The 23,781-nt window shown below is 51.6% G+C and overlaps 1 protein-coding gene across 1 annotated transcript in view; it reads right to left on the bottom strand.

Annotated features, from left to right (window-relative positions):
- Positions 1 to 23,781, bottom strand: part of LCT (lactase) — a 43,511-nt gene that overhangs the window by 4,017 nt on the left and 15,713 nt on the right. Inside the window, exons 6-14 of the mRNA XM_045575704.1 lie at positions 20,180 to 20,888; positions 16,639 to 17,284; positions 14,768 to 16,318; positions 13,378 to 13,646; positions 8,983 to 9,273; positions 7,546 to 7,744; positions 6,087 to 6,289; positions 3,212 to 3,321; positions 1,304 to 1,438 (exon numbers count right to left, since the gene is read on the bottom strand). Coding sequence (XP_045431660.1) covers positions 1,304 to 1,438; positions 3,212 to 3,321; positions 6,087 to 6,289; positions 7,546 to 7,744; positions 8,983 to 9,273; positions 13,378 to 13,646; positions 14,768 to 16,318; positions 16,639 to 17,284; positions 20,180 to 20,888 — 4,113 coding nt within the window. The remainder of the gene's footprint in view (positions 1 to 1,303; positions 1,439 to 3,211; positions 3,322 to 6,086; positions 6,290 to 7,545; positions 7,745 to 8,982; positions 9,274 to 13,377; positions 13,647 to 14,767; positions 16,319 to 16,638; positions 17,285 to 20,179; positions 20,889 to 23,781) is intronic.

Here is a 23,781-nt window from a genome sequence, read left to right as displayed (position 1 = left end):
TACCTTCCTCTCTCTAAAACCAATAAAAACATAGCTTTTTAAAAAAATTGAAATGGCCCTAACTGGCTTGGCTCAGTGGATAGAGCATTGCCCTGCAGACTGAAGGGTCCCAGGTTCGATTCCGGTCAAGGGCATGCACCTTGGTTATGGGCACATCCCCAATAGGGAGCGTGCAGGAGGCAGCTGGTTGATGTTTCTCATCGATGTTTCTTACTTTATCCCTCTCCCTTCCTCTCTGTAAAAAATCAATAAAAAATATTTTTAAAAATAAAATTAAGAATTGAAACAAAATAGTATATATACATATAATTCTAGTTTTTAAAAATATACATATTTTTTTATTTCAGAGAAGAAGGGAAAGGGTGAGAGAAATAGAAACATCAATGATGAGAGAAAATCATCAATCAGCTTCCTCCTATACGCCCCCCTTGCAGGCTGGGGATTGAGCCCACAATCTAGACATTTGCCCTGATCAGGAATCGAATTGTGACGACCTGGTTCCTAGGTTGATGTTCAACCACTGAGCCACACTGGTTGGGCTAATCCTGTGTTTGTTTTTTTCTAACAAGTAAATACATGTATAAATATATACTATACAAACCATGTAATGTGAATATACATATACAGATATACACTTCTGAAATAACACAAGAATTTCTTATCCGCCCTAGCAGGTTTGGCTCAATGGATAGAGCTTTGGCCGGTACTGGGTTCGGTTCCCGTCAAGGGCGTGCACTTCATTTGCAGGCTTGATCCCCGACCCTGGGTGGGGTGGGGGCGGAGGCACCTAATCCATGTACTTCTCTCACATTGATGTTTCTCTCTCTCTCCCCCTCCCTTTCACTCTCTCTAAAAATCAATGGGAATATGTCCTTGGGTGAGGATGAAAACTAAAGAATCACCTATTCTTGCTTTCTAGTGTTTCCACTGTGAACATATATTATTCGTGTAATACAAAAATAATACTTTGGCCATTACTCTGAAAAGGAAACGAAAAGATCTTATTGTTATTTTAACTGAAATACATCATCTAATAAGTAAAACAAATTTGACAAAAAAAAAAGGAAAAGGGAAGAAAAAGGTTTTTCTCAAGTTATTGAAGAACTCCAGGCATGACTATCGGGAGGCGTGTGGAGAGCCAGTGTGCCGCTGTCAGGCTGCTGGGGTTTGATTGGGAGTGTCCGGAGACAGGACTCATTGCAGAGGCGGTTCTCCGGGGCCACGCAGGCCTTCACACAACAGGTGGGCAGAGGGGCCACTGTCTTTTCCAGAGTCTGTTCTTGGGGGCCCTGCTGGATCTTACCTGTCTGCATCAAAGGAAGAGACCCAAGAGGCATAGTCAAGATTGTAGGCCAGGACAGTGGTGTAGTGATTGAACCCAAAATAGTCGTAGGTGCCATTGATCCTCCTCTTCTCACTCTCCGTGAACTCAGGCAGCCTGCCGGGAGGGAAGCGAGAAGGGGCGGGCTTCAGGAGCAGCCATACTTGGGAGGAGAATGTGCTGGGCAGGGTTGGCCTCTGTAAACTACAGGTGACAGGTGCAGGGCCAGGGGCGAGGAGAGGCCCTGCCAGGGCTGCGGGAGGTACGGAGGCTGCTCCTACCGCCCTGTCACCCCCTGCACCCACCTCCTGTCCCGTTACAGGACCCTCCTCCTATTGGCAAATGAAAGTAAAAGCTACTCTTTTATAAACCTCCCGGTCTGGGACATACAGTCACAGATACACATTTTTTTATTTCCTTCAAAAATTAACATGCAACTTCTGACATTTACCATCTCCAGTAGATTTTGAGATCAAGGACATGTCTGAGGCATATACCTTAACACTAACCCTTACGGTTTTATCTGTTATAATTTGTATTTCCATAATCTGCCCTAACTACTGCTTTTGTTGTGGTTTCCTTATATTTGCCTCTTTTCTCCAAAGTCTATCCTTATTAGTAGGGGAAATACTTTTACAGATTAAATTTTTTGAAACTTTGGAGATTTGAATTGTTCTGCTCACATGATCTCACTACTACGCTTGTGTAAAGCAAGCATTTGCTCGAGCGTTTTCCATGTTCTCTGAGACTTTTCTATAGAATTGGATTAGCATGTGCTTGCATACAACACATATAGGCTCCTCTCAGCCCAACTGCCAACAGGTGCCTCTGACAGGCAGACTCGGTGCTGCTGGTTTAGGGTTGCCTGGGGATTGCCCTACTAGGCGGCTGACACCTTCATCTTGACCTTCCTGCTGTCATTAACGTCGGGGAGCAAAGCCCTCCGTCCTTGAGGTCTCTGAGAGGGCTGGGAGGGGCTGCCCAGGAGCCAGCAGCGGCCTCAGGGCCCCTGACATCAAAGCTGAGCCCCTCTACCTGGCCTCCAGGCCCTTCACCGTGTGGCCTCCGCCTCCATGGCCGCCAGGCCAATACCCCTCTCCCACCAACTGCACATGCCCCTTTGGTCAACTCATTGCTCCCGCTGGGCTGGTGCTCACACCATTCCCCTTGGATGGAATGAATGCCCTCTGTTCTCCCAAATGCTCTTCACTGCCAATGCCCAGCTCAGCGGGTGCCCTGCCTTGTCACGATCTCATCTTCTGAGCTTTCGCTGAATCAACAAGTTGGGGAATAGAATTCCCTGGAGTGATGAGGGTGGTGTGTCGGCCACGTGAGGACCCTGCCTCGGAGGCTCCTGTTCACACAGACTCTGACCTGGCATCAGTAAAGCTATGCTCATGGGCAGGAGTGCTCACTTGCTTATTTGAGACCAGATTGGCTGACCAGACCCGTAGGCACAGCCTGCTTAGCAGGACTTGCCCTAGCCAGGCCAGGATGTGTGTAAGGGTGGGGACTGGATTACTTAATCCTTACAGCTGGGCTCTATGGTAAGGTGACCAGACGTCCCGCTTTTTGCAGGACAGTCACGATTTTTAACAATTTGTCCCGCGGCGTTTTAAAAAAGTAATAATAATAATACTAGCAACTGCCTTTTGTCAAGCACATAGCAGTGCTAGGACCTAAGCTGAGAGCTTCACATGCACAATCATGTTTAATCTTCCCAGCAAGCAGGAAGTCAGAGATACAGGAACTTTCCTCAGACTCGCCCCTCTGACTCCAACAGCCACGCTCTCACCCCTGTACTTCCACCCAGGAGCTTCCGTTTGGTCCCACAGACCAGACTCCCTCCCCTCTCCCCTCCTGGCTGAGTGTGTGGGCACCAGGACCTACCGAGACTTGTTGAGGCCTTGGGCCAAGCTCCTGTCGCGGATCCGGGTCTTCATCACTTCATTGTAATCCCCATTCTTGAAAATGGGATGTGCAAACCAGCCTCCCATGAACTGCAGGTGGGGGTGGGACAGGCAGCCTCAGCTTTAGCAGTGTGCCCCTGACACTCCCCCCACCCCACATTCTTTCCGTATCCATCTTTTAAAAAATATATGCTTTTATTGAATTCAGAGATGAAGGAGAGAGAGAAAGAAACATCAGTGATGAGAGAGAATCATTGATTGGCTGCCTCCTGCACACCCCACACTGGGGGGTCAGGCTGCAATCCAGGCTTGTTCTCTGACTGGGGATCAAACCATGACCTGGTTCATGGGTTGACGCTGAACCACTGAGCAACACCAGCTGGGCCATCCTTTTTCTTTTCTTTTTTTAGGTATTTAGTAGTTGCCATTTTATTTTATTAGAAAAAAAAAACAAAGACATTTAGCTTGGCTAGTGTGGCTCAGTAGTTGAGTGTCAACCTATGAGCTAGGAGGTCACAGTTCAATTTCCAATCAGGGCTCAGTCCCCAATAGGGGGCATGCAGGAGGCAGCCCATCAATGATTCTCTCTCATTGATGTTCTTACCCACCCTCCCTCTCCCTTACTCTCTGAAATCAATTTCAAGAGAAAGAAATTAAAACTTTTTGTTTTCCAGTCACAGTTGATGTACAATGTTTCAGTTGTACAACTCCATGATTAGACATTTATCTCTCTATATAAAAGCCTGAGTGACCGAATGGATGAGCTAACAGGCTGTGCAGTGCGACCTGGCCGGCAGGGGGTTAGTGAGGGGTGACCAAATGACCGGGCAGCAAGTGGGTGGGGCGACCAGGCCAGCGGCCAGGGGGCAGTTGGTGGCGATCAGGCAGCAGGCAGAGGTGATTAGGCTGGGGGGGGGGGGGGCAGTTAGGGGTGATCAGGCAGGCAGGCAGGCAGGTGAGCGGTTAGGAGCCAGTGGTCCAGGATTGTGAGGGATGTCTGACTGCCAGTTTAGGCCGGATCCTGGCAGTCAGACATCCCTCGAGGGGTCCCGGATTGGAGTGGGTGCAGGCTAGGCTGAGGGAACACCCTGCCTCCGTAGGTGAATTCCGTGTACCAGGCCTCTAGTACAACTTGTGAATGATCACTTTGATAAATCCAATACCCATCTGGCACCATTCTTCGTTATTAGGATATTATTGGCTACATTTCCTAAGCTGTACTTTACATCCATGACTATTCTGCAATTACCAATTCGTACTTCTAAATCCCATCACATTTTCTACCCATTGCCCAAGCCCCCTCCCATCTGGCAGGCACCAAAATATTCTCTATATCTCTGAGTTGGCTTCTGTTCTGCTTGCTTGTTCCAAATCCCATTCTTAAACCTTCATCTCTGTGGTTGTTTGCATGTTGCAGTTTTGTCAGCTGCCATCCCGCTCAGGGCAGCTGGAAGGGAGAGGCACTGAGCTTAGGTCTGCGGGAGAGGAGGGAGACACCGGCCTCCGGGCTGCGGTCCCGCTCACCCATCACACCTAAGGCTCACACACACTTCCTGGGGAGGGCTGAGCTGCCAGGCGGTCCCGTGCCCGGGCCGAGGATGGAGTCTCCTGGGCACCGGATCCGCAGTCCTAGAGTGGGAGCCTTCCCATCTGTTCTCCTGATGAGGCCTAGAGGCTGGGCTCCTGACAGGCTTCTTGTCTCCCACTTCCTCCCCTCACCTGCCGCTGATGCCCGCGTGGTGGGGTGGGGGGAGCCTTCCCATCTGAGATGCGGCCTGGACCACACTCTGGTAAAGGGGCTTCCCCGTGTTCTGAGGTAACTGGGGCCCTTCTGAAAAGCTGATTTTTACCAGAGGGTGTGTCCCAGTTCTAGGCTGCAGTTCCACAGTCAGCCAGCAGGCGTCTCAATCTAACGAGACGAACGTGTCCTGAGGTTTGGGCTTTGGATTTCAGAAAACAAATGATTGCTCTAATTCAATATATCTGGAACGAGGGATGCATTGATTCTGTTTTAATGCTTTCCGCCAAGCTGGCTAGCAAACAAGAAAATTAAGCTTTTATTTTCATTTACTAATTTGACTGCCTTTGTCAAATTTTCTTGTGAAGAGTTTTGACAAACGCAGGCCCTGGTGTCCCCTCTGAGAGCTGCAGTTGGGGGTTCCTCCTCAGAGCCAAATGCTTCCTGAGGCGAACCTGGGCGAGGGTGCCCTCTCACCCTTCAGAGTCACTAACAGGAGCCAGAGAAAAACTGGGCGATGTGGGCGTTCTTTTCTATCGCCTCTTGTCAGGGCCCAGGCTGAAGGAGGGGTGAGTTGTGTTGTTGGCATCTGCCTACTAGTCTCTCTACTTCCTTGGAGCAAAATTCCATGACCAAGAGATGCATGTCCTTATGTTAAACTCCTGACGTTGGGGGCACTCACGAGTTTCGTGGAGTCTGAAGTTCCCAATTTATGGAATCCTTAGGGTGGGGAAGTAAGGTCGGGCGGTGACACCTAGAGGTTGGATGGGGCATTGCAGCCTAGTTCTGTACTGTAGTCAAACCAGACACTGAAGAGGATTTCTATGTGATAGCTTCAAGCCAATGTTACCCCCAGCAAGGACTATGGGTACAGATCATCTGTGAGACTTAAAAGATAACAGACCCACAGAAGTTTCACCTCAGCAAACCTATGAGGTAAGTAGGGCCTCTCCACTGCACAGGTGAGAAAACGAAGGTCCAACAAGCTTAGGTGATATTACCACGTTCAGAACAAGGCCTGCACCCTCACGCTTCGTTTTGCGATCTGATTCTACCCCCATGAGATCACGACAGGAAACGGGGACGCGTAAAAGCAATGCCCGGAGGGCAGACAGACCTGGACGTATCTCCTGGCCGCCTCCACGTCCTCCTGGTTGGAGGGGTCCCTGGGCTCCGCCCAGTCACTGCTGATGGTGATGGAGATGAGGCCGCCTTGCTGGGCGCGGTACACGTCGTTGTACAGGTGCCAGGCCTCGGCGTGGGCCTTGATCAGGTTGTGGCCGGCGATGTAGGGGGCGGTGCCGGGCCTGAAGGAGATGCCTGGACACACACACGGATGTCAGCACGGAGGGAATGTGGCCCTGAGCGCCACTCTGCCAGGATGTCCACTACATGTTTTGGGGGGGGGGGGGGGGGGGGATGGAACTTAAATCCTGGCTCCACTGCCTGCTGGCGGCGTGAGGCTTTGGGCGAGGGCTTCAGCCCTGCAGCTTCTTCCCGGGAGAAGGAAGTGGAACAGTGCGTGTCTGCCCGGCAGCCGTGTCCGCACAGACAAGGCGCCGGATGGGTGTTGGGTTCTGCTCTCCCACCCCCACCCCCCAGAGTGCCACGGGCCTCAGGCAAAGTGCCCGGAGGAGCCGCCATGGGTGGGCGCCGACACCGGGCACCGGGGAGCCCGCTGTGGAGGCAGAGTTGGAGAATACAGCTGATGGAAGCAGCCGGCAGAATCCTTGAGAGCCGATGGTCTGAGGCCACCTCTCGGGCCGAAGGAACGGAAAACCAAAGCGCCAGCCAAGGTCCCACGGGAGCTGCCTCTGGTAATGACCCCGAGGCCCCCTGCGACCTCCCAGCGTTCACACGTGACGACAGGGTCACAGAGATGAGCGCAGATTCGCTCCTAAGCTCAGGACTCGAGGAGAGGTGAGCGGATGGCTCTGGAGGGGCAGGACAGGCCCACAGTCCCTATCAGAGCTTTTGGGGTCAAAATGTGTTTGGGAACAAAAAGGTTTGTCATCTTAGAAAAGTAAAGATGTTTCTCTCTCATCGATGTTTCTAGCTTTCTATCTATGTAAAAAATTAATAAAATATATTAAAAAAATAAAGAAAAATAAAGAAAAGTAACGAATCGCCTACATGGGATGTACGTGTGGCCCCCCAGGGGACCGGCCCGCCTGCAGCAGAACCCGGGCAGGAAGGCCCCGGGCAGCCTCCTGCTGGTTCAGGGCAGCCAAACCAGTTACCCAAAACAGGGGCCTGGGGGTCGCAGGAAACAGACTGTGGACCTGAACAGGGGGAGGGGTTGCCTCTTCCCACACTGATCAGATCACGTTCCCGACTGCGGAGCTTCCCCTCCGAGGAACGTCGGTCTCAGAGCAAAGAAAGCAGCCCCGGGAGGCGCCCACGTGAAATCCAGGTTGAGCCCGAGGGGTGTGGAGGGGAAGCCGCTGCGGCAGGAGCCGAGGCCCTGCCCTGCGCTCTCCCGGCCCCTCCTCCAAAGCGCCCGACTTCAGTCTCCCCCCCCCCCCCCCCCCCCGGGGGCCAGGAAAGCCCACCCAGCTGCCCGCGCCCGGGCCCACCTGGGGCCGCCGTCCCATAGCCGTAGCCCTGCAGAGCGATGACGAAGGGCTCGTTCAGCGTGATCCAGAACTTGACCTTGCCACCCAGCCTCTGGAAGAGCACATCGGCGTAGTCTCTGAAGCGCTGCACGATGGTCTCGTTCTCCCAGCCGCCCACGTCCTGCAGGGCCTGGGGCAGGTCCCAGTGGTAGATGGTCACCTGCGGGCGAGGGAGACCAGCCGGCCCGTCAGCCTGCTCTGCACAGGCAGCCACCAGAGCCGCCGGCACCCAGAACGGAAGATCGGACCAGGAGGCTCCATGGGTCCTTGGCAGCAGGGGGCGGGCACAGTGCTGAGTGGAGAAGCCTGGGTTCGAGTCCCAGCTGTACATCTACTGTCCCGGGCTCAGGGGCTAAGGCCTCCACTTCGTGACGCGATTGTGAGGCCCAGGGCATGAGGCCGGCATCTCTTCAGCGTGAGCCACGGTGGTTCTCGGATCAGAACCTGCCTGGACCCACTGCTGAGGGTCTGAGGCCCTGAGGGTCCCAGGAGGACGGAGACAGAAGGGTCATCACCACCGTGTCCGGAGCGTCTTCCTGGCGGCCTGCGGGGAGCCCTGGCGGGGGAGGAGCAGCCTGGCAGTGCTTAGGGGTGGCCTTTCTCTCCCGAATTTCATGCACGGGGCCTCTAGTTGTTAAATAAAAGCAAGTATCTTGCCCAGTTGGTGTGGCTCAGTGGTTGAACATCGTCCCATGCACCAGGTTCAATTCCCAGTCAGGGCACATGCCCGGGTTGTGGGCTCATCCCCAGTAGGAGACATGCAGGAGGCAGCCAATTGATGTTTCTCTCTCTTTGTTTTCATGTTTTTGTCTTTCTCCCTTTCCCTTCCTCTCTCTGAAATAAAAACATAAATAAAAAAAAAGCAAGTATTTACCATTATGAGAAAAGAGGGGAAAGAAATATACACACACAGACACATCTACTGGCTCTTACCCACAAAAGGACACGAGAACCTAGCAAACTTGGGCCCAGAGAAGGAGGAACTGAACGGAAGGAAAATCTGCACTGCAGACTCCTTCATGCTTTTTGACCTCTTCTCACGTGACTTTGTTAACAACTAAATTTGAAAAGTTTTTTTTTTTTTTAATATATTTTGATTTTTTACAGAGAGGAAGAGAGAGGGACAGAGAGTCAGAAACATCGATTCGAGAGAAACATCAATCAGCTGCCTCCTGCACACTCCCCACTGGGCATGTGCCCGCAACCAAGGTACATGCCCTTGACCGGAATCGAACCCGAGACCTCTCAGTCCACCGGCCGACGCTCTATCCACTGAGCCAAACCGGTTTTGGCTGAAAACAGCTTTTGTTTACATGATGAACGATGAACGAGCTCTCTGGCCCACTGGCTCCCCCACGTGGGCAGGCCTCCCTGCCCCCCTCACCTGGGGCCACCCACCTGGGGCTTGATGTTGGCGGCCAGCAGCGCGTCGATGAGCTGCGTGTAGTAGCGCAGTCCCGCCTCGTTGATGTACTTGGTGGTCCCGTCCGGGAGGACGCGAGGCCAAGAGACGGAGAAGCGGTAGTGGGACACGCCCAGGTTCCGCAGGGCGGCCACGTCCTCGGCGATCTTGTGGTAACTGTCACAGGCCACGTCTCCCGTGTCGTCGTTGCTGACCTTCAGTGGCGTGTGGGAGAATGTGTCCCAAATGCTCAGTCCTTTGCCATCTTCTCTCCACGCACCTTCAATCTCAAGATGACAAGACACAACCTAATTAAGTCCTGCAGTCCTCTCCTCCTTCCTTCCTTCCTTCCTTCCTTCCTTCCTTCCTTCCTTCCTTCCTTCCTTCCTTCCTTCCTTCCTTCCTTCCTTCCTTTTTCTCTTTCTTTTTCTTTTTTTCTTTCTCTTATTTATTATTGATTTCAGAGAGGGAGAGGGAGAGATGGAAACATCAATAATGAGATAGAGACCTAACCGGTTTGGCTCGCTCAGTGGATATGAGCGTCAGGCTGCGGACTGAAGGGTCCCGGGTTCAATTCCCGTCAAGGGCATGTGCTTTGGTTGCGGGCACATTCCCGGTGGGAGGTGTGCAGGAGGCAGCTGATCAATGTTTCTCTCTGATTGATGTTTCTAACTCTCACTCTCCCTTCCTCTCTGTGAAAAATCAATTTATAAAATTATAAAATTATAATGAGATAATGAGATAGAATTCTAAACTCAGAGGGAGTTCTAAACTCCCTCTGAGTTTAGAACTCAGAGGGAGGCCACCGAAGGCTCCCAGAGGACTAACCTCCTTCTCGGGACTTTCCTGCTCACAGAAAGGGGCCTGTGAGGGCCCAGCTGTCATGACTCAGTGGTTGAGTGTCGACCTATGAACCAGGAGGTCAGGGTTCGATTCCTAGTCAGGGTACATGCCCGGGTTGCAGGCTCGATTCACATGCCCACTGGGGAGTGTGCAGGAGGCAGCTGATTAAAATTATAATGAGATAGAATCATTGATTGATTGCCTCCTGCCTGTCTCATACTGGAATCGAGCCTGCAACCCAGGCATGTACCCTGACTAGGAATCGAACCCTGACCTCCTGGTTCATAGGTCGACACTCAACCACTGAGTCATGACAGCTGGGCCCTCACAGGCCCCTTTCTGTGAGCAGGAAAGTCCCGAGAAGGAGGTTAGTCCTCTGGGAGCCTTCGGTGGCCTCCCTCTGAGTTCTAAACTCCTGCAGCTTTGCGTACATAATCTCTGCCATTGCCACCTGCATCCCACAGACTGTATGACGGCACTGATTCTGTCATCCTGTGTCCCAGCAGTTACTGTGGCGGCATCTGGTGTATGGTGGGTGCTCACTAACAGTTCGAATGAACGGTGCCACGAGCCCCAGCCCAGTCATGGCCAAACCAATCCCAGCGATGCCGGGCGTGGAGGCAGGGTTTCTGGTCAGGACATGTCACTGCCTTGGTGCTTTCTCTTGGTCCTCCCACTCCCACTGATCTTAAGGGGAAACTGACTGCAAGCAACTGCAGACACCTCCCTGCAGGCTCAGGTAGTCTGACAGGTGCGACTTTACTTCAGAACACTTCGGCACACACGGTGTGATGTTATGTGACTGGTAAGGCGGGGTGGTACTCTCACCAGAGGTCCGACCTGCACATCTGGTTTCTAAGTGCCCTTGTCGAATACAAGGAACCAGGGCCCATGAGAGAAATAGCTGATGACGGGGCTGGGCAGAAGAGGTACAAGATGAACTTGGAACACCTTGTGCCGGGAAGAATTAGGGAAGTGATCAGAGAAGAACGGCATCTCCAAAAGGCATTGTGCCTGGCAAAATGTGGAGCGATTGGAACATCTAAATACATGACAGCAAAAGTGCCACCCACTGAATACAACAGGACTCCGTAAGACCAACTGATACCATATGTCAATACACATTTATATATAAATAAAATAAAAGTAGGATAAAAGGCAAAGCTCAACACATTATGTGTTGAATGCCACATCCTTTCTAATAAAGAAGAAATATGCTAATTGACCCTCACACCATCGCAAAGATGGTGGCGCCCACAGCCAATAAGGTGGGAATATGCTAATTGACTGTCCCACCCTCAAATATGGCGGCACCCACAGCCACAAGATGGCGGTGCCCAGTCCCCTCAGCTCCGCTACTGTGCCTGCCTCCAGAGTTCCCCAGTCCCCTCAGTCCCCCAGCAGCCCAGGGCTTGCCCAAGGCACAGGCAAGCCTCAGAAGGCAGCTGCCCAGTCACCCAGGGCTGCCCGAGGCTCAGGCAACCAGGGCCGGCCAAGGCCTGTGCTGCCGGCAGTGGCAGCAGCAGAGGTGCGATGGGGCATCGTCTTCCCCTGATCGCCAGGTCGCCTCCCACCCCTGAGGGCTCCTTGACTGTTAGAGGGGGCAGGCCAGGCTGAGGGACCTGGTGCATGAATTTTCAGTCACTGGCTTCTAGTAATAAAGGAATGATGAAATTAGAAAATCACCATTTGTCCACTATCATAATGATAACTGATTCAGGCCAAAATTACCAACATTTGCTAAAGCTAGTGGTTGAAACTTGATGAGAAACAGGATATTTGTATAGTCTCCACGTAGCTCCCCCTAAATCACTTACAACTACAAAATACTTCTTAATTTTATGGTAGAGAAACCTGGTAGACACCTGCTCATTCAGGTGATAAAGTCAGTTTCATATATATATATTGTGCACACACACACATGCACATGCAGAGAGAAAATACGGCAAATGGTACTGGTTGAGGAGTGTAGGAAAGGGTACATGGGAGTCCTCTACTGTTTTTGCAACTTTTCTCTGTTTAAACAGATTTCCAAAGAAAAGGTGTTTTTTTAAAAAAAAAAAAAATCCAGTCAGATGGCATCTAATCAGGAAGCCTACACTGTAGGCACAGCTCATCCTTTCTCGATTCACATCCCACACTTGGCTCATTAGAATAGTCGGTGACACAGATGGGGGAACGTGCCTGCTGACTGCTCCCTGACACCAATTTAATCATTCAAGACGTGGTTACTAATATGTTTCCAAGACTGTCCCGCCCGTGTACGGACAGGGGTAAGACCCTCCCAGGCCTGCCTGTGTCCCCTCCTGTGCCCCGCTGTGACTCTGGGAGCCGTGGGTCTCACCCAGCGGAGGCATTGATCATTGCCTGGAGACAGCGTTGATTGTGACAACTAGGGAAGAAGCCTGCTGGCACCTGTGGGCAGAGCCCAGCAGGGTGCTGCTGGACACCCCACCGTGCACAGGAGAGCCCACAACAGAACTGCCCACCCAAACCGCCGTCCAGGCCACGCTGGGGTCCTCCCCCGGGAGTCCGAGCCTGAGGGAAGGTTCCTGCCTCGGGAGCCTGGGCATTTCCTCAGTGACCCTTTCATGTGAGGTGTTGGCCAGAGCACCTGACGGGACCACGCACAGGGCTTCCTCCGGCCCACACGATAGGCTATGTGAACGGTTTCTGTGTGTCTGGCTGATACGTGTCTGGGTGTGGCAGAACGTGCCCCGAGACTCCATTCACAGCCTGGTGGCGTGGGCATCTGGGGGCTGCTAACACGCGCCCACCTCGAACACGTTTTCAGCAGCTACAGCCGTCCAGGAAAACCCGAGGGCTGGGCACTCCCAGCCAGGCCAGCTCATCCCACTGACCCTGCCCGGCCCTCACCCCGAGCGCACACAGCCCCTCCTGTAGCGGAGAAAACAAAGACGATGTCAACCAGGGGCCTGCAACCGAAGGCCTGAGCAAGGCACTCTTTGCTTGTCATCTTTTATTTCTCTGGGGAAAAGGCAAAACCCTCATATTTTCTGCATGAGTAAGCTTCAGCTGGCATGTATAAGGTGATGGTAGGATGGTAGGACATCAGAAAAAACAAACAAACAAAATAAAACCGCCTGTCTCTGGATAACCTCAGGCCAAATCGCATGCCCCTTCCCATGGCAGCGATGACCCATTCTTTGGTGACTCTAGAAAAACAAAAAAAACATGACAGCCATGTTTCCTGCTTGGAGGAGACCAGGTGAGACAAGCACCCAGCAGAGAATCTTCATATTCACGCCTTAGCCTAAGTGTGTCTGCCCAGCTCCACCTGCTCCTTCTCGCCTGCGAACACCCACCTCAGCACAGCCCTGTCACTGCTGGTCTGCCTGGGTTTGGGGGTGGGAAGAGCCCAGACCATCTGGGAAGAGGTCCTCCATGATTCCCCTGACGGCATCCCTCACTTCCCTCCCACAGTCTATGAAAACCCCCTGCTCACCTGGCCCTTCCCAGCACTGAGCCGCGAGCCTGGCGCACAGTAGGTGTGCAACAGATGTTGCCGACTGCCCTGCGCTCCTCACCTGATACGCAGCGGAAGCCGCACTCCAGAGGAAGCCCTCGGGAAACTGCCCGTAGAGAAACTCGTCCTCCGGGGGCCGCGGCATGCCGTTGTTGGTGATGACCTCCGTGTAGTACCTGGCGGAGGCTCTGGCCGTGCGAGGCCTGCTCGTGTGGTTGAAATCAACATGGTACAGCCCGAACTTGACTGTGTAACCATTCAGCCACTCAAAGCTGTCCATCAGGGACCACGCGGCGTACCCTCGAAGGTCTACGCCGTCGAGCCTGTAGGCTGGGAACATCGCGAGGAAAGAGGAGAGCTTTATCCCATCGGGCAGGGGCCCCAAGAAGCCCAGCCACGTACTGGCCTCTCAGCTCAAGACAGTCGTCCTAACCATCAACGTGTACACACAGGTAACGTGTCCCTGGCGGGCAGATCATCTGCGTGTCTTTGTTTCTTTGCCCGCACTCATGTCCCCCAAACAAGTATTAATGACTGATCTTTGTAAAATCAAATTATTTTGTTGGGGTAAAGGGATGTGCTTCATATTCAAGAGTCTCAGCCCACTTTAGACACGAAACACAAAAAAAAAAACAAAAAAAAAACAAAACACAAGTACAGTTTCGTCCTCTGGGGTTGCATGGAACCCATCTGTATATATAAAAGGCTAAGCTGCCGTCTGACCAGTAGCTATGATGCTCTCTGACCACCAGAGGGCACACACTCAACACAGGAGCTGCCGAGTTGTGGTGACTTGGCAGTGGTGGTTCTTGGGTGATGTTCCCCAGAAGCAGAGAGGAGGGAGCCTGATTCCAGGGTGCCTCACTCGAGAACTGCCCTCTTACAATCCAGGACCCCTCAGGGAATGTCAGAGAGCCTATTTCAGCCTGATCCCTGTAGGCCAGGCTGAGGGACCCCACCTGCTGGAGGCACTCCACTCACTCCGCAGACACCCTTCGAGCTGCAGTGCCACCCCAGGTGTGGCCTGACTTTCTCGGTCCCGCACCACCTGCCACCTTCTAATTAATTTCCTCTCAATGTGCACAAATCTGTGCACCGGGCCAATAGTCAGAATATAAGCTCCATATCAGCAAAAAGTTATCTATTTTGTTCACTACTGTTTCCCTATGATTTAGAGTAAAACTTGTCCAACAGTAGTTGTTCAGTAATAGATGAATGGACTCATAAAAATTTTCTTATGGGGATTGCATGTGTGTACATTTGGGGAGACGACCATAGCTTTTTTCAGATTCCCAAAGGGAAATGTAACCCCAGACAGGGAAAGAATAATGGAGTTAGCACATAAGACTTATCCTTGCTGGCGGTTTGTAATCTACTCTGCCAAATCATTTCAGGCACATGACATGTGGATATTGGAAGATTTTGTAAGGGGGGAATGAACCCTCACATACCTTTCAAAGCTTCATTGATGTAGGTTTTGTGGTAGAATATCCGATCGGTATCTTCCACCTTCGGATTTTCCAGCCCCACCCCATTTTCGGTGATGTAAATGGGGATGTTACCATACTCTTCCTTGACCCAGTTGAGCAGCCTCCGCATCCCCCAGGGCGCAGCTCTGTTCAGCGCTGTGGCCGGCCACGAAGGGTCCTCCTCCTCGATCGTCTCCTGGTCATCTCGGTAGGAGGGCGGGTTTAGCCTCGGTGTTGTGTACTGCACGATCCTGGAGGAGTAGGTGTTGAGGCAGAACACATCGGCCGTACCCCTGACGTACCTCTTCTCCTCCTCGGTGAAACTTGGCAGGCGGGACGAGGCCAAGTGCTGTAGTTCACTTCTGTTCCCCACTTTCCACTTCATGGCCTCGGGATAGTCCCCGTTTCGGAAGATGGGGTGGGCGAACCAGCCCAGCGAGAACTGCAGCGTCCGGTCAGCCGCCTCCACGTCCCTCGGGAGCTCGGGCGACTTGGGCTCTGCCCAGTGTGCACTGAGGCTCAGGGAGATGACCCCCTTCTGCGTTGGCCGGTACTTCTCATCGTACGTGTGGTAGGCTCTGGCATGAGCTTTGATGAGTGCGTGGCCAATCCTGTAAGGTGCCCAGCCTGGTTCCTTCACATTCGGGGGAAACTCCCCTGAGCCGTAGCCCAGCCACGCCTGGTAGGTGGGCTCGTTGAAGGTCATCCAGAACTTGACCCTGTCGCCAAAGGTCTGAAAACAAAAGTCTGCGTAGCTGTCAAACAACTCAATCAAGGACGCGTTCTCCCAGCCTCCGATGTCTTGCAGGGCCTGGGGCAGGTCCCAGTGGTACAGCGTCACCATCGGAAAGATGTTGCTTCCCACCAAGCCATCGATCAGCCTGTTGTAATAATCGACACCTTGGTGATTGACAGAACTGTTTCTCCCCGTCGGGAAAATCCGAGACCAGGAGATAGAGAAGCGATAGGCCTTCACCTTCAAAGCTCGAAGCATGTTCAGGTCGGCACTCAGCTGGTTGTAGCTGTCACAGGCCACGTCTCCCGTGGCGTTGCCCTTCACGTTGCTGCCCGGCGTGTGGGTGAAGTTGTCCCAGATGCTGGGGCCTTTGCCGTCCGCGGCCCACGCCCCTTCGATCTGGTAGGCTGAGGAGGACACGCCCCACAGGAAGTCATCCCTGAACGTGCCGTGGTAAAACAAGTCTCGTTCAAACCTGGGCTGGTTGGAGAACTTCTCCCAGACTACCTTGGCCTTGGAGGGCACCTCGGATGGAAAAGGGAAGGCTCTGACTGGAGGGGGGAAAGCTGCCGTCCTGGGGGGTGGCAGTCTTTTCACTTCTCTGGTGAGGAAACCATTGTTTTCGATGATGCTGGTGAAGAAATAGGCAGATTTCCTGGGAGTCCTGGGCCTGCTGCTGTCCTCGAAGTTGACGTGGTGCAGCCCGTACCTCTGGCTGTACCCAGAGGGCCCTTCGAAGCCATCGATGAGGGAACGAGCAATGTAAGATCGAACGTCCACCGAGTCCTCCTTGACAGCTGTGGGGAAGAACAAAAATACAACAGTGTTATTTTAACGCCTCTGTTAGTTTGCTCTTTAAAGGCTTTCCTTTGACAGGAAAGTTCTGGAGGTGATTTAGAGGGTTACTCCAAAATCATGAATCTCTTTGCTCCTTCAGAATGGATAAGGAAAATTCACAAGGCCCCACAAAACGTCAGGCCACATCCACGGCCATCACTCAGTTCAAAGGAGCATCCTTGTCTTAAAATGAATAATGGAGAGGATGTGCCCCATCCGCTAGTATCAGGACTCCTTGGTTTTATATATGCTGGATCACCAGCATATCCACTGTGCTTACCCTTGAGCACCTCGTTGATATATTGATTGAAGTAGTCTACTCTCAAGGAATCATCAAGGAGATTTTCACTTTCCCCGATGGGCATGCCATTCCCAGCCAGGTAGATGGGAACTTGTCCTCTTGTGTATTCCAAGGATACAAACCGCAGCAGCCTCCTCATACCCCAGGGCACCACGCGAATCCAAGGGGAGGAGGTCTGGGCCCAGGCAGGGTCCGTGTGCTGGGAGAAGCCTCCGATGGTATCATAGCTGGGGCTGCAGGTGTCCTGTGGGGCCGTGCTGATGAGGCGGGAAGTGTAGTGGGACAGACCCAGGAAGTCAGCTGAGCCTTTCAGGAGCTGCTTCTCGGCCTCGGTGAATTCAGGGAGCTGGGCCACGGGCCTGGGGCACTGCTTGTTTATCTGTTGAATCCGGGCCCTCAGGGCAGCTGGGTAGTCCCCATCCACAAAGATGGGGTGTGCAAACCAGCCCAGCATGAAGTGCAGGAAGCGCTCGGAGGCTCTCAGGTCCTCGGGGCTCTCTGGGGAGAGGGGCTCTGCCCAGTCTGAGTTCAGCACGATGCCCACACGGCCCTGCTGCTGCTGGCGATGCTGGCTGTTGTAGAGGTGCCAAGCTCTGGCATGAGCCTTGAGGACCAAGTGAGCCACCTGTGAAGAGGAAAGGAGGTACAGTGTCAACAACAGCACCAACAAGCCAATGGCGAGTCAACAACAACGTCAACAAATGAACACCAATGTCAGTAATATCAGCAAATTACTAATAACAGCAACACTGAAAATGTCAACATTAATAACATCAACACTAATGCTATCACTGTCATTAAAATATCAACAATGCCAACAAGAGGTTAAGACTGATGCTCACAATATCAACAAGTCTACGATACGGACAGTGCTGATGGCAACATCACCACCAATGCCCCCAATGTCAGCAATGTGGACAACAATGTCAACACCACCCCAGAGAGGTTAATAGCAACAGCATCGACAACCATATTAGCCATAGCAATTGTTAATGCATTTACTCATGTAATCCTCACAGTAACCTATGGGGCAAACTATTATTCCTGCCATCCAGGTGAGGAAAACAAGATCCAGAGAGGGCAAAATGCAGGCATTCCGACTCCAGCCTGTATTGTCTCCCACGATGCTAGCCTGCCTCCATTCTCAATAAGTGCTTATTGACTTATTAGTCAACAACTAGTGGGGAGTGGAGATCATTTTGGTTACTACACAAAGGAGGGGACAATTCTTCCTAGCTTACTTATTCTCCTTTCCACTTAATAAAATCTAGGAAGGAGCCGGGACCGGTTTGGCTCAGTGGATAGAGCGTCGGCTTGGGGACTGAAAGGTCCCAGGTTCGATTCCGGTCAAGGGCATGTACCTTGGTTGCGGGCATATCCCCAGTAGGGGGTGTGCAAGAGGCAGCTGATCGATGACTCTCTATCATCGATGTTTCTAGCTCTCTATCTCTCTCCCTTCCTCTCTGTACAAAACCAATAAAATATATTTAAAAAAATATGTATAAAAATAAAATAAAAATAAAATCTAGGAAGGAGACATCACCACCAGGAATCTCTCTGCAGACTTAACTGATAGCCTTACAAAGATCAACAGCTCTCCTTGGTGGAGCACTATGGGAAGACGGGCAAAAGCAGGGTGTCTGGAGTATAACATGCCCAGATTGAAGTCCTGACTCTGTCACTAACTTGCTCGTTAACCTCAAACCATCTTCTAACTCAGGTCCCTAGTCCGTAAGCAGCAGGTACTTACGGATCCACAGAGGAGAAGTAAGTGAGACTGTACATATACAAGCAGAAACTTGGGAGTGCTGAGGAGAGCTTGCTACCGCTCAGCTCCCCTTCCTTTTTCTCATCTGAAGATGACTACACTTACTTTTGAAGAAATTCATATCAAAACTAGAGGCCCGGTGCACGGATTCATGCACCAGTGGGGTCCCTTGGCCTGGCCTGCCAGTTTGATTTGCAGCCAGGACACATGCCTGGGTGTGGGTTCAGTCCTTGATCGGGGATGTGCAGGAGGCAACTGATCAATGTTTCTCTCTCTCTCTCTCTCTCTCTCTCTCTCTCTCTCTCTCTCTCTCCTTTCCCTTCCTCTCTCTAAAATCAATAAAAACATATATATATATATAGATAGATAGATAGATAGATAGATATACAATAGATATATATATTTTTTTTATTTTTTTTTTAAAGTATGCTTAGGAAAAGAAGAAGCCTAAGGAGAAAAGGTTTGGGTGAGTCTCAAACCTCCATCTTCAGAAGTGTATTTCTCTTCCTGGTGTACTTGCTGAACAAGAGCAGGATGGAAACCTTGAAGTGCAGTGATCTGGGCATTTTATTGAGTCATTTATTCATTTCCACTCATGCTAACTGCAGACATTTTGAATTGTTTTCCAATTTTCTTATGTGTGTTAGCATCATTTCCCCCCAAAGATTTTAAGACCTCACGGACATAGGCTGTGTGTCCTCCTTAAGACCCAGCATGGGACACAACAAATGCCCCTTCAGAACAAAACCCCGAAGTGTGGCAGGGGAGAGCCAGCTAACATGTCTCTCCCGGAGAATGCGGACAGGGAAAGCTGGTGGGTTTTCTGGGAGATTTTTAAGAAAAAGGAAACGATGGAAGGAAGCCATTTTATATTTTGTCTCCATTATATACATCTCCTTCTTGTTGAACTGATACCCTGATTGCTCTCTGGAAAGCCAACCCATGCTGCTCCCCAGCTCCCACTGTGCTGAGGGGTAGAGCTGGGACCTGGACCCAACCTGTCAGAGCCATATGACTCACACAGAGACCAGAGGCACAGGGAGGGTTCTGCGATGACAGATAGAAGCACGCTTGCTTCCCAAAATTGCAGACATTTTGAATTGTTTTCCAATTTTCTTATGTGGATTATCATTGCTCCTGTGTGAACATAAACACTGTACCAATGCAACTGTTTTCTGTACTAGACGAGAGAGGGCTGCTGCCTCCTGGCCACCAGGCAGCCCAGGAGTAAAGCCAACAAGGGAGCGAGAGCAGAAGCGAAACTGGGTCCTGGCAGCATCGTTTGTGGTCTGATCACCTAAACCAAGACTTTCCAGTTTCCTGAGCTCATATTTCCCCTACCTGCTAGACTGAAGTTGGGTTTTCTATCAATTGAGAGTCCTGGGTGACTCACAAAACTTGCTTTGGAGTCGGGCAGACTTGAGCTCAAATTCTGGCTTCTAGCTGCCCCGCTAGTGATGTCATCATGACCAAATGGATTCTCCTCCTAAACCCCACCTTTGTCACCCATCAGGTGTCCTGAGGATGCAGTCACACCCATCAGTGCCATCCTAAGGATGTCAAGACTATTTGTAAAGAGCCACCACCATTCTTGGACAAAATAAGGTGATTAACACTTTATGGTTCCTTCCCTCCCTCTGATTTCCTTTAAAAAACAAAAGTAAACACTTGCTGAGAGGAAGATAAAACGACTTTCTCCTACCGAATGTCCTACTTCTCATGACGAGTAGGAGCCACAAAGATGCGAAGTACCTTAAAGGAGGCCACTCCGGGGTCGGAGATGCCCGGCGGGTGCTGGCCGGTGCCGTAGCCCGCGTAGCTCATCACCCACGGCTCATGGAAGGTCACCCACAGCTTCACGCGGTCCCCGAAGGTGGAGAAGCAGAAGGCTGCGTAGTCCAGGAAAGCGTCCACCACACTCTCGTTCTGCCACCCGCCTCGGTCCTGCAGGGCCCGCGGCAGGTCCCAGTGGAACAGCGTGGCCATGGGCTGCACGTGCGAGGCCAGCAGGCCGTCGATGAGCCTGTTGTAGTAGGCGACGCCCCGGGGGTTGGGGCTGGGCCCGCGCCCGGTGGGGAAGATGCGGGACCAGGAGATGGAGAACTTGTAGACCTGGGCCCGGAGGCCGCGGAGCAGGGCCACGTCCGAGTCCACCTTGTGGTAGCTGTCGCTGGCCACGCCCGGGGCGGCCCGCTGGGGTCCGGGTCGGTCCCACACGCTTGGCCCTCTTCCGTCCTCGGCCCAGCCTCCTTCCACGTTGAAGGCTCCGGTGGAGACGCCCCAGAGGAAGCCTTCGGGGAAGACATCCCGCAGGAAAGCATCCCTTTCCGCCGGGGGCTGGCGAGCGAAGGCGGCCCAGGCCCTCTGGTAGGCGGAGCGGGGCGGGGAGCCCAGGGCGGTCTCCGAGCCCCACGGCCCCGCGCCCTGCAGGGCCGGGCTGTCAGTCAGGGGACAAGACCCGCTACGACAAAGTCACAGGAAAGGACATGGTTAGTGATGACTCTGAGTACACATGCCCCCAGACTGATGGACAGTGACAACGTCTGTAATCGGTGAAGACACAGAGACACTGAGTGGAAAGCCATGTCCACAAAGTCACAGGCAGGGAGTGGCTGGTCGGGGGAAATTATTATTATGGCCCCTTCTTGAGTCATTTATTCATTTCCAGCTCATGCTAGTTGCAGGCATTTTGAATTGCTTTCCAATTTTCTTATGTGGATTATCATTGCTCCCGGGTGAACACAAACACTGTACCAATGCAACTGTTTTCTGTACTAGCTCCCCCTGCGGACTGTCTTCAGTTTTCATGCCACACTTTTCTTATAATTTGTTGTTTGTAAAACACACGTAATACGAATGCTAACTTCAGTGTACTGAGCCTTGATTCTGTGCTGGCCCCTGTGATAAAAACGTATGCATGTATGTCATTTGACTTTCACTATGCACTTATGAGCGAGGTATAGTAACTATTTCTCTCCACCCTTCAGAGGAGGACGCAGAGACTTAGAGAACTGAGTAACTGGCACCAGCTTTTTGGCAGCTGGCACAGACGTTTCGGTGATCACACTACTGTACGCCTCTGCTGACGTGTAGCCGCCAGAGACCAGCCCAGCTGCAGCCTCCTCGCCCCCTCCTGCTGCCTGGACTAAGGCATCCACGCTGCACCAGGAGGGAGGAGCCTGGTTCAGGCTGACAAAGCAACGAGAGAGGAGCCTGGATTCCTGCGGTTATAACCCCTCTAGACTGCCCACCTCCAGACTTCATGTAAATTAACTCATATCTTGGTGTGTGTGTGTGTGTGTGTGTGTGTGTGTGTGTGTGTGTTGTTGTGTTTTTAAATATATATATATTTTATTGGCTTTTTACAGAGAGGAAAGGAGAGGGATAGAGAATTAGAAACATCGATGAGAGAGAAACATAGATTCAGCCGCCTCCTGCACACCTCCCCACTGGGGATGTGCCTGCAACCAAGGTACATGCCCTTGACCGGAAACGAACCTGGAACTCTTAAGTCCACAGGCCAATGCTCTATCCACTGAGCCAAACCGGTTAGGGTGTGTTTTTTTTTTTTTTAAATGAAAACTTCTCCTTGATCACATAGTTTGCAAATGGTAGAGTAGTGTTTGTATTTTTAAACACATATCACTATGTATGTGTGTAGATGGATAGACATTTATGTACATATTTCTTGCGTTTTGTTTTATTTCAGAAATAAATATATCTGGCCCTAGCCAGTCTGGCTCAGTGGGTAGAGGGGAGGCCTGTGGACTGAAGGGTCCTGGGTTAAACTCTGGCCAAGAGCACGTACCTCGGTTGCAGGCTCCTCCCCAGACCTGGGCCCTGGTTGGGGCTCATGCTGGAGGCAACCAGTCAATGTGCTTTTCTCGCATCGATGTTTCTGTTTTTCCCTCTCTCTTCCACTCTCCCTAAAAATCAATAGGAAAATATCCTCGGGTGAGGATTAAAAATAATAATAATAAATGTATCTAAAATAAAACATTAAAATGCTCTAGTCATAAGCAATAAAGTCTGATTCTTTCCTTCCTTCCATTTTTTGGGGGGAAAAACTTTTTTTTTTTTTTTTTTTTAATGGTTCAAATCAAACTTCTAAATTGATTTCCCAATCTGTGAGTCATGTCCGGCAGGCTAGAAAGGGCCATGCCGGAGCCTGCACAGTTCCACCAGCAGAGGGCGATCTTGAGGAAGGATGGCTATTGATTTTGGTCTGGAGAAGAGAACACTCTTGGGGAAAACGGGGTGAGTACAGAGCATCTCCCTGTCAGAGGGCCGCGTGTGGAGGGGATGACCTTCTCCTGGGTTGGCCCAGAATGAAGAACTGGTGGGAGTGACGGGGGTGCTGCAGAGGGGCCTCCCTCCATTCAGGGAAGCCTGGGCCTTACAACCTAACTAAGCGCCTCCTGTTTTATGAAGCATCAGCTCATCCACATTTGCTGTGAGAGTGGTGAGGGGAAATGATGAGCTAGAGCTGTGAATTACCCAAAACATATGCACGGCTCTGGAACACGACAGATGACACCCACTCAGTGCACAGCCTTGGCTGCTCTGACCTGACTCTCCGAGCTTGGGTGGGAAGAGGCCTTGAAGAAATAAATAGACCGCCCCTGGATAAAACAGAACTTGCCACGTAAACCTTGGAGCTGGGAGTCTCTGCCCAGCCCCTCCCGCTGTCCCTCCTTCAGCCCACCCTCCTCCTGCTCCAAGCCATCTCAGAACATCCCAGATAAGACGCTGGGGAGCGGTGGGTGTTTCATGCCACCCTCTTGTGTTAGAGCCACTGATGGGCCTCTTTGTCTCCTCCCCACGGTCTAAAACTCTCAAATGATAAAACAATGTTCGTCCCCTTAGAACCCCTTTCTCCCGCCCCAGCACCCAGAGGCTCTCCATCATCACCTGGGTGAGGACCCCACTGTCAGCTTAACACCGGGCAGTGTGACCTTCACTTCAGGCAAAGATCAGGGGACCCCTGGAGCTGGTGTCATGTATCATCTCGTGGTTTTATAATCATTAAGCTCTCAGGGTACCCCTTGAGTTTTGCTTTCTTTTTTTTAAAAAAAAAAATTTAATATATTTTTATTGTCTTCAGAAAGGAAGGGAGAGGGCCGAGACCAGTTTAGCTCAATGGATAGAGCGTCGGCTTAGGGACTGAAGGGACCCGGGTTCGATTCCGGTCAAGGGCATGTACCTTGGTTGCGGGCATATCCCCAGTAGGGGGTGTGCAAGAGGCAACTGATCGATGACTCTCTCATCAATGTTAACTCTCTATCTCTCTCCCTTCCTCTCTGTATAAAATCAATAAAATATATTTAAAAAAAAAAAAAAAAAAGGAAGGGAGA

Source organism: Pipistrellus kuhlii, unplaced genomic scaffold (genome assembly GCF_014108245.1).
Source record: "Pipistrellus kuhlii isolate mPipKuh1 unplaced genomic scaffold, mPipKuh1.p scaffold_m20_p_7, whole genome shotgun sequence".
Lineage (NCBI taxonomy): Eukaryota > Metazoa > Chordata > Mammalia > Chiroptera > Vespertilionidae > Pipistrellus > Pipistrellus kuhlii.
This window is presented reverse-complemented; position numbering and strand designations above follow the sequence as displayed.